This window comes from Pygocentrus nattereri, chromosome 9, assembly GCF_015220715.1.
Source record: "Pygocentrus nattereri isolate fPygNat1 chromosome 9, fPygNat1.pri, whole genome shotgun sequence".
NCBI classification, from domain to species: domain Eukaryota; kingdom Metazoa; phylum Chordata; class Actinopteri; order Characiformes; family Serrasalmidae; genus Pygocentrus; species Pygocentrus nattereri.
The window spans coordinates 5,573,645-5,584,242 of NC_051219.1; the positions used below are offsets into that span (position 1 = coordinate 5,573,645).

The 10,598-nt window shown below is 46.4% G+C and overlaps 1 protein-coding gene across 2 annotated transcripts in view; it reads right to left on the reverse strand.

Annotated features, from left to right (window-relative positions):
* tut4 (terminal uridylyl transferase 4) overlaps positions 1–10,598 on the reverse strand; it is a 35,903-nt gene that overhangs the window by 5,960 nt on the left and 19,345 nt on the right. For both annotated transcript variants that reach the window (XM_037541440.1, XM_037541439.1), the window contains exons 13-25: positions 9,692–10,260; positions 8,892–9,042; positions 7,230–7,316; positions 5,933–6,036; positions 5,752–5,809; positions 4,969–5,072; positions 4,730–4,819; positions 4,505–4,618; positions 3,004–3,081; positions 2,100–2,277; positions 1,246–1,293; positions 758–840; positions 69–184 (exon numbers count right to left, since the gene is read on the reverse strand). In XM_037541440.1, the coding sequence (XP_037397337.1) occupies positions 69–184; positions 758–840; positions 1,246–1,293; positions 2,100–2,277; positions 3,004–3,081; positions 4,505–4,618; positions 4,730–4,819; positions 4,969–5,072; positions 5,752–5,809; positions 5,933–6,036; positions 7,230–7,316; positions 8,892–9,042; positions 9,692–10,260 (1,780 nt within the window). The remainder of the gene's footprint in view (positions 1–68; positions 185–757; positions 841–1,245; positions 1,294–2,099; positions 2,278–3,003; positions 3,082–4,504; positions 4,619–4,729; positions 4,820–4,968; positions 5,073–5,751; positions 5,810–5,932; positions 6,037–7,229; positions 7,317–8,891; positions 9,043–9,691; positions 10,261–10,598) is intronic.

Here is a 10,598-nt window from a genome sequence, read left to right on the forward strand (position 1 = left end):
ATTCAGTCCTAAACACAAGGTGAGGTTTGTAGGTTTATAAGGTTTGTAGTGTTTATTTTGCGCATCACCTGCGCCTCTTTGGGCAGTCCTTCATGTAGTGACCAATCTTTCCACAGATTCGACAGCAGCGGTCATTTGGAGCCAACTCACCGTCCGTCAGAACCTTGGAGTCAAAGAAGTACTCCTGAGAGAGAGGGAGGGAGGGAGAGGGAGAGAGAGAGAGAGAGAGAGAGAGAGAGAGAGAGAGAGAGAGAGAGAGAGAGAGAGGGAGAGGGAGAGGGAGAGGGAGAGGGAGAGGGAGAGGGAGAGGGAGAGGGAGAGGGAGAGGGAGAGAGAGAGAGAGAGAGAGAGAGAGAGAGATTTAAACTTTGCTCTGAAGTGCAGCTGATAACTGAAACTGAACCCTTTCCTTCATGTAGTTACCTTTTAAAGACTACATGCAGCGTTTAAATAGATAGACAGATCGATACTTTATTGATCCCGAAGGAAATTTAGCATGATGTAAGTAATATCTGTGATATTTATCCATTTCTTTTCATTTCTCATGCAACTGGACCTGATTACCTGGTGCAAAGTCAGACTCTGTAGTTTCTCACTGACAATAAAACGCACTTTCACCCATTTATTCAAAACATTTTGTCAAATCCGGTCACAGGGCTGCCCATGGGCTTCCTTAGCTCGGGACATTTTGGGAGTAAACAGGATAATGTGTAACAGAGGCGAGTTTGAGGGAAAGCTTTGCGACAGTGTGACTCACTGCTTCCATCCCTGGCTGAGGGTAGAACGGTGTGCCAAACAGCTTCCTCCCATTAATGAACGCCTTCATGATGAAATTAGTCACTGAAAGAAAGTGAGTCACAGTAAATTACACCATGTGAAGATTATGCTGGTATTTCTAAATTAATTACATATTATTTTCCCTGTAACACCAACTGCAGCTGGGCACCCCACACATTTACGTTCAAACATTGAGTTCAACAACAGAAAACGCTTCTTTTAAGCCTGGTTTATGACTTAATTACCATGTTTAGGGCAAGAGTTGCCTTCTATACAACAAGCACTGTGCACAAACACAATTAAGTATAAAGTATAATCACACCGAAATCACTCTAAAATACAAATTATGCAATAAATATGCCAACTTTGTTTGGAGTGGTGTCCCTAGTCTGATAATTCGAGCAACTGTGTTTTTCTGTGGTAGCAGGAACCTCAAAGAGAACAGAAGAAACAAGCTCTGGAACTTACTTTTGCGAGAGACTCCAGCGCCCAGGTTGTGATTCAAGTCAAAGGGATCTGTGCAAAAGAGAGAAACATGAAACAAATAAGTGTGAACCAGAGCACAAACTCAAAACCTCAAACCACTGCTTTTAATGAAGGTGCATACAGACTTCTAATAACTCTTGTCAGAAGAACTAGGGCAATGTTCTCCCTCTGTGTAGCTCCGTTGAGCTGCTAGTGAGCAATGAAGGGTGAAAGGGGAGGCGTGAGAAGGCCCTGCTTTGAAAACAGTCCACACCTCTTTACATATATGGAGATAAAAGACACCTCTATTCCTCCAGCACTTTGCCACTGCTGTATTAAACTGGACCCAGGACGAGATCACATACATCAGTGGTGACACACGGCGTGAAGTTCACACCAAAAACAGCAACACAAATGTCGCTTTAGCATCTACAATTGGTCAGTGAGGTGAACCTTCACCAGCTTTAGCTTTTTTGAAGTGGCCAGAGGGGTGAACCTTCACTAGCATTAGCATTTAAATGTAGTGACTTAAGTCTACCCATAGCTTTAGCAGGTAAGTGGTCAGTGAGATGTACCCCTAATTTGCCAGAGAGAGGAAACAAGGTTTAGAAGCGGTCAGTGAGGTGTATCCCTAGACTTGGCTTTTAGAAATGACCAGAGAGACAAACCTTCTAGCACTAGTGCCTGGAAGTGGCCAGTGAGGTGAAGCACGAGCTTAAGCATACAGGAACGGTTATATTGAGGTGCAGTTCCAGATTTAGCGGCGAGATGTGAGGCCACTGGTGTTAGTTTTCAGAAGTGGCCAATGAGGCGCATTTTCACTGGAGTTAGTATTTAGCAGTGGTCAGTGGTTGTACCTTCGATGGCAATGCACTTGGAGGTCCACTGCTTTTCAAAGGTAGTGAGGCGTTTGCGCTGACGGATGGAGATGACGTGCTCCTTGAAGTCGAACTCCTCAGTGTAGAAGCGCAGCAGCCCGAGCCAAAGCTCCCCCACCGTCTCCCGGTTCTGCTGGAACTCTGGCAAACGCCGCCGCTGAACAACAAGCACACACGTGTGAAAAACAATGACCAGCAGCTCACGGCTTCGAAAGGTTCAGTTCATTCACTGCTGTAACCACCTAAAGGCCATGTTTACACACAGCTCTTTTAGAACGGGCTAGTCTGATTGAGGCCATTCAGAAAACGAAGTGGGTAATCCTGTAAATAATCAGTTAAATAGAAGAATAAAATCCGAGTAAACGCCTGTATCCGATTACGCGCCCTTAACTCGGAAAGTTTAAGTTCTGCATGTGCGTCGCGTCGCAGTGAGAGTTTATACAGTTCGACACGGCGGCGCAGAAACTGGTCTTTATTTATGCTCTGATCTTTAAAAGACGGCGGTGGGACAGACGTCCAGCTTATGTGTCTCAGAGCACGACGTCTTCCTCTCTGCCTTCTTTAATAAGGACACGTGAAGGACGTTTTCCTGAGTCTGACATCGTTTTAAAGCAATTAAAAGCACAAGCACTGCTCACTGCTGCTCATCTCACTCTGAATGAATTCACGTGATGCTCGTTGTCATGGTAACGCCTACGATAAGAGGTTCTATATGTGTGCATAATTTGAATCTGATTACTAGTGGTTTGCATGTAAACAGAGATTTTCCATCAGACTGTTGAGTCGAGTGTGAATATAAACACCTCAGTCTTAATCTACAATCGGCAAAAATTGTTGCATGTAAACACAGCCAACTTCATCAATGATAGCAAAGCCCACCCACCAGCTCATCCATATCATCGAAGAAGAACGCGTTCCAGCCGTCCACCATCCTCTGGGGCATGGAGTTCCCATCATAGATCTGCAGAACAGAAAAAGAACGTGAGAGAAAGAGAAAGAGACTGATCCGTCACTCCAAATCATTTTGGTGTTTCAAGCATTTTGATGCACAAGTTCTTGATCAGTGTTATTTGGTGGTGCCATCGCTGTAGCAGGCTTGTGGGGGCAGATGTGATATTTCAATGAAAATATGATAAAGGAAAAAAGGATGAACTTCATATTGCAGCTCAGTGATGAGCAGATGGACATGCGTTTTGGTGTCTGCTGTGGGTAACGAGTGTCCTTGTGACATGCCTTTTAAAGGCTGTGACGGCACATCGTCCAGTTTTAATACAAATCCAAGAGCTCAACTTTTCTCAGCTGCCAATTTATCCACATCACTTTTACTCTGTCGTCCCAAACGTGAATGAGAGGAAACTGGCAATCCACCGTCAACTTTTCCTGCTTGCAGTAACATCTTCTAAAGCTAATGCGTAGTCTAGTTTAACAGAACGTTTCTTGCTGTTGCAAGAGGTCGTGTTTAGTTTTACAGAATGTGTTTACACCACATACATATCTCTCTTCTTTATGCTTAATTGTTGTTCTTGGGGAGAATTTTCAGCCATGCTAACTTACAATCCTTACAATCCTGTGCTGCCGATCTGTCAGACATGTTCCTGAGGACACCAGCGGCCCCTACTTTCAGATCCACCTTCATGAAGCACTGGACTGGTTTAAAGCAGGGGCGTCCAATCTGATCCACAAAGGGCGGCGCGGCTGCAGGTTCTCTCTCCAACGAAGCAGGAGATCAACTGATCAGCAGTTTGAGACCAGCTGATTAAGCAAGTAGAATCAGGTGTGCTCCAGTTTGTCTGGAGTGAAAACCTCACCCCACATTGGTCCTTTATGGATAAGACTGGACGCCCCTACCTTCCCTTCCACATTTAGCACCCCATATCTCATGGCTGTCCCCAGATGTTCTGTGTCTCACCTAACTCCCCCATTGGCTGCTGCTTAAATCACTTGTAGATATATGTGGCTGAAAGTTAACACTACAAGTCTCAAACATTTTGAAACGTTTTTGGGCCTCTGAAACAGTTCAGAGCTTGACCAAGGGGCTCAAGACTGACTTTTTTTGGTCCTCTCACACTACCAGATCATCTGCGCCATCAGTCGCAGCTTCCAATCAACCTCTCGACCCCAAAAACTGCTTCAGAAGGTGAAAATATGACAGAAGGAGAAAAATCGGGGTTATAAACAGGCTAAAAACGTGTAGTGTAGGCCCAGCTTTACGCCACAGCCAAGTTTTCCTTGCAGTCAAACGGAGCTGTGGAACCTACTTTGGGTACTTCCACCGTCACAGAACCACAAAGTTATTTTTTTATCTAGCCATTAATACCAACATGACCTCTCTCGTTCATACACGATTAGACAGAGGAAATATGACTAAGGGTATGTATAAGTACCTCCTGTAGGACTGGGATAACGGGGGGCTCTCTCTGCTGCAGGAAATACAGCACCATGAGGATGTAGGCGTAGGATGAGAGACTTCCCCTAGATGCATCCCCAATGTCACAGCGCTGCAATACACACAAACACAGTCAGTACATCGCTGTGAAAGTAAGACGCTTATTTATGTTGGTTATGTAACTCCGTGGGCAGGAGTTCTGTGAGGGGGCTGTTCCTGCTACCTTTGCGAAGACTTTCATGGTGTAACCCAGATACTGCACCCGCGGGTCCAGCGCTGCGTAGGTGGCCAGCATGCGCGTGTTGTGCTGCGCCTGAGAACAGAGCGAGTGTTACAGGAGTGCACTCTGGGGGGGGGGGGGGGGGGGGGGGGGTTCACCACAGACCTTTGAACAGTTGTGCACTAACACACAGATATAAGGCAGACGTAGTGACAAAGAGCGGAGATACTGATGAGACTGACCAGCGTGTTGTAGAGGCTGATGTCCCCCTCCAGACCACTCTGCTTGTGTTCAAACTTCACGATAGGCACTTTAGCGGTCGTTATAGGCAAGATGTTCCTCAGACCTAAACACACCGGTCAGAGACGGTCAGCAAGTTCAGGTCACGACACATGGAAGGCTTATGGATTTATCAATGATTAAAAGAATTTATAGGTTTTTTTTATCCCTTTCCACTTGTGTGCACATGCACCTTTGTATCCAAAGATGTGTTTGAGAAAGAGAGACAGAGAGAGACAGAGACAGACAGACAGACAGACAGACAGACAGAGAGAGAAAAAGAGATAAAGAGAGAAAGAAAAATAGAGAGAGAAAAAGAGACAGACACACAGAGAGAGAAAGCGAGAGAGACAGACACACAGAGAGAGAGAGAGAGAGCGAGAGAGAGACACACAGAGAGAGAGAGAGAGAGAGAGAGAGAGAGAGAGAGAGAGAGAGAGAGAGAGAGAGAGAGAGAGAGAGAGAGAGAGAGACAGAGACAGAGACAGAGACAGAGAGAGAGAGAGAGAGAGAGACAGAGAGACAGAGAGCGAGAGAGAGCGAGAGAGAGCGAGAGAGAGAGAGAGAGCGAGAGAGAGAGAGAGAGCGAGAGAGAGAGAGAGAGAGAGAGAGAGAGAGAGAGCGAGAGAGAGAGAGAGAGCGAGAGAGAGAGAGAGAGAGACACTTCATGCCTTATTATAAGGTTTCATTCAGAAGGTTTGTACCAGGTTGTACTGGTCAATTGCTGGACGAGTGCAAACAGTTACCTGTGTGTTTCTTCAGGACTTTGGCTAAACCCTCAATGATCTCCTTGCAGTTCAGTTTCTGAGGAGAGAAACATTTCAGAGAAGATGAAAGAGAGAAAGAAAGAATGAATAACAAGAAGCAGATAAAAGGGACTGAAGAGCTGGTGTTGAGCGTTGAATGAGAGTCAGTGTGTAATTCTACCTCTGCCGTGTCGTGACCCTCCAACGTCATACAGATGTCCAGGTCGCTGTCACGGAAACCAAAACCGTTCTTGGAGGAGCCAAACAGACACAACTGGGCCTTATCTGCGCGCACACACACACACACACACCATTTAGGGGAAACAGCAGTTCTCTTATAATCAAAAAGGCTGTATGTGTGTTTAAAAATTTAATTCTCAATACTTTTAAATTTGAAGACGCACTCAATGCAAATGAGAAACACCACATTTAAACAGTACTGAAAACACCAGTCTAGACACTTTCACAAAAAAGTTGTGGTTTTGATGAAATATGTGGTTAATCGTCTGAATAGGAAGCTCTGAAAGACGTTCAAACGCGGGTTTTTATCAACAGGGAAGCCAACTTCCCCAGAGAAATCCCTTCAAAGATTTCTCCGAGTCGTAATCAGACATCTATCTGGAGTAAAACCACAGGTGGTTTACGGTGAGCCGCGCCGCTTCCTGTTTTTCTTCCGTGATGTTAAATAACCTGACTGCAAAAACACCAGAACGCTGGTGAGGTGAGCGAAACGGCTAAAACATTCGTCAACGTGCAGAAGCTTCCTTTAACTGTGAAGAGTAGAAGGAAGTATTTCACAAAAAGTTGTGAACTTATTGGCATTTTTCTGTTTTTCTATGGCAAACAGGTTCTGGCATTATGGCTCCCGAGCGCCGACCGTACCGGCGATACAGCTCCCGAGCGCCGACCGTACCGGCGATACAGCTCCAGAGCGCCGACCGTACCGGCGATACAGCTACCGGGCGCCGACCGTACCGGCGCCACAGCTCCCGAGCGCTGACTGTACTGGCGCCACAGCTACCGGGCGCTGCTTGGTAATCAGCTCATTTGTTGACTGAACCGGTTCTCTCTCACTGGTGTCGTGAAGCCCGCTCCAATAACTGGAGCTCAAAAGCGCCGAATAACAGCAGTGCTGAAATGTTTTATGTGGTTATGTCTTCTAAACGTTTCTGCCTCTTTCAGTATAAAAACGATTAAGCATGTTAAAACTGTGGCGTTGCCGAAAAACAGCATAGAAATCCGTGTTTCATTTATCTGAGGTTCGGTATCCATCACGGTCCATAATGAGGCAGTTTTATTACAGCAGCTCTGATGTAAACCGACGGCGTTTAAATTGTCAGGGTGCTCGGCTGCTTGCTGACTTCACCTGTTCACACACATGGGCTGGTTTTCTGAGCCAGCTAAAACTAAGGCAAAGCTCCAGCTCCGCAGTGAAACGAGTCAGTCCGAGAGGACGAGTAGCGGTAAAGGGTTTGTACCATTATACTCCTTCCTGATGAAGCGCTCCAGGCTGGCCAGGATCTGCTCCCTCTTCTGCTGCTCTCCAATAGTCGGCGACAGCTCATCTACATACAAACACAAAGAATAGCTCCAATTAACGGAAACCTGGGGCCAAATCACAGAAACTTCTTATACCTTTGGCTGGAGGCCAGGGGGCCAGCCCTGTGACCGGAAGGTCGCTGGTTTCATCCCGTGGGCCGACAGTACGTGACTGGGGTGCCCTTGAGCAAGACACCTGACCCCCAAGTGCCATGGATAGGGCTGCCCACCACTCCGGGCAAGTGTGCTCATTGCCCCCTAGAGTGTGTGTTCACCAGTGTGTATGTGGTGTTTCACTGCACGGATGGGTTCCCATCGGTATAAAAATGGCCAAACAAACAAACAAAAGCTCAACAAACGAAGTTATGAATACCGTGAGAGCGCCCCCTGCTGTTCATCTGAGCGTCGCTGCTCTGCAGTTTCAGTTTCCATTTACCCACTTTAGCCGAGTGCGCTAATGTTATTCCTCCTAATAAACAGTCACACGTTCAGCTCCTTCTTCTCATTATTCAACAGCATCTCTGTAATATTTCATCAACATTAACTCAGGAAGGTAATAAGAGGGACAGTGTGTCCATTAAATGGAACACCATAGTTATATGCTATAGTGAACTTGGTCTCTGCACAAACATTATTAACAGACAGTTAAACAGAGGTTTAGACGCTATGGGGTTTATCTTAAAGTCAGGATCATATTTAGGAGACTCAGTCTAGTCAGGACGTTTGGATGATACTGTTTTTCTGTAACAGCTCTTAAATTCAGTCCTAACTGAAGAGGTCGTGATGACTGAACATAGAGCGATAAGAGTGACGTGAAGCTTTTCAAAGCCTCCTTCATGACTTGGCCAACACCCACTTCCAAACTTCAATAATAATAATAATAATAATAATAATAATAATAATGTTCTCCTGAAGTGCAGCTCAACGAAGAAACTCTTAAATGCCAAGCATGATACTAAGGCCCTGCTCAGACGTGGCAGAACATGCCTACTGGGTGATCTGATCATAAGAGAACAGGACTAAGCTCTGGAGCTCAGTTGATGAGATTCTTATGTGACGGTATTCTTTCATCCAATTTTAGATTCATATGTTGATGCTATTCTCTAACAGTGCTTTACACGGTGATGCTCTCGCCGATACCATGGGATGTCCATCAACTGATCATCATATAAAAAATGCAGGGGCGCGTAGTCAAACGAAGTGTTGATGTTCTAAGTGGAAATAAGCTACATCCTCTACAGAGAACAAAATCCAGCACGTTTTAATCCACATCCACTGTTTATTTGCTGAATTTAACACATTGGGGGGACAAATTAAAGATAAGATGTTGTGAAAGTAAATCTTGCGTGCAAACGGTGAAGTGGATGTTACATTATGTTGAAAATTTGTTCCCCAATATGTTAAAAAAATAAATAAATAGAAATGGAGCTCTATTATTGTTATTATTATTATTATTATTATTATTAACTACAATTTATTTCCCACATGACTCGTCGCAGCAGAGACAAGAACACAAAATCTCACTACTTTCCCAAAGGTTTAACCTCAGTGTCATCCAGGACGCCTTTGGGTCTTTCCTGGATGTGAGGGGAGGTGCTTACAGAAGCAGAGTCTGCACAAGTTGTCCAGTATTTCTCTGAAGCGCTCCGTCATGGATGGCAGAGGAGCCAGCTCCATCTTCTTAAAGTCCTCAGGGCAGTCGTCCTTCAGGTGGCCGTCTCGCTTACAGATGCTGCACACCACCGTGGGGGGCTGATCACACACAACATCAACAAATACACAGTTTTAGCACTGAAATCCTGCTGTTTGGTGAGTTCCTGGCCGACTAATCCTACTAACACCCTTAATAAAGCCTCAGAAGATAATTAGTCCTACTTCTACCGATAGTTTCTCATATCACTACGCAATACTATTTAAATGTTCTGCCTGGTCGGTGTAGATGTATAACATCATGACCACCTCCTTGTTTCTACACTCACTGTCCACTTTATCAGCTCCACTTACTGTATAGCTGCACTCTGTAGTTCTACAGTTACAGACTGTAGTCCATCTGTTTCTCTGATACTGTTACCCTGTTCTTCAGTGGTCAGGACCCCCAATGGTGTGTTAGTGTGTGTTGCGCTGGTCTGAGTAGATCAGACACAGCAGTGCTGCTGGAGTTTTACACCTCAGTGTTGCTGCTGGACTGAGAACAGTCCACCAACCAAAAATATCCAGCCAACAGCGTCCTGTGACCTCTGATGAAGGACTAGAGGATGACCAACACAAACTGTGCAGCAGCAGATGAGCTGTCGTCTCTGACTTTACACCTACAAGGTGGACCGACCAGGTAGGAGTGTCTAATAGAGTGGACAGTGAGAAAAACAAAACCAAAGCAACAGGTGAAGGCTGGAAACTTTACCTTTCCTCCAGTGAAAATCATCCTGTCGAACACGTAGTGCAGGTCCTCTGGGGCGATGCGGTCATTTTCTGAAGCCTTCTGCCCCTCTTCCTCCTGCTCCTCATCCTCGCTGTCCAGTAGCAGGCCGTTCTGAGGTGAGGGTGAAGGGGAGGAGGGCTGCTGAGACGCGTCTCCGTCCTGCGTCCCATCTGTAACGAGCAGCCTGGCTAAACCGCTGCTCACACACTGCTCTTCATCGCCGGCTTCATCCTCCTCCTCCTCTTCTTCTTCGTCCTCGTTGTTATCCTCCTCCTCGTTCTCCTCGTCCTCCTCCGCGCTGCTCCCTCCGTCCCGCTCCTCTCCCCTCTTCTTCTGGCCCCGGTGGGCTCTGGCCGGCCGGGTGCGGGCGCGGTTGGTGCGGCCGTGTCTGGAGGCTTTGGCCCGGTGCTTGGCTCTCTTCGCCTGGAGGCCGTTGCGGCTCTGAGGGCAGGCGAAGTACCTGTAGGCCATGCGGAAACAGTCCTGGATGTACTCGAACACCATCTGACTGTTCAGGCTGCGCGCCACGTTCCTCTTCAGGGCAAAGGGGTCTGAGAAAGAGAACAAGACAGAACATCAGCCTCAACGCGCACCTGTAGGAACCTTTCCCAGGTTCAGGTTTAGGCTCAAGGTAAAGGCTTGATTTAAGCTAGGTTTCCAGTACAAGCCTCGTTGGTCAAGTCCATATTCTGCCCAAATCCGATCTCTCTGACTCGATGGTTCACACTCGTTTAGGTGATTCAAATCGGTCACTAACGTGAACGAACAGCGTCCTGAACTGACCCTCATGAGCTCCTCCTACTCAGTAACGTCACGTGACTGAATCGCTGCATCATCAGCACAAACTAACGAGCAGAACGAGCTTCGCTGAGAAGATCATTAACTCTGA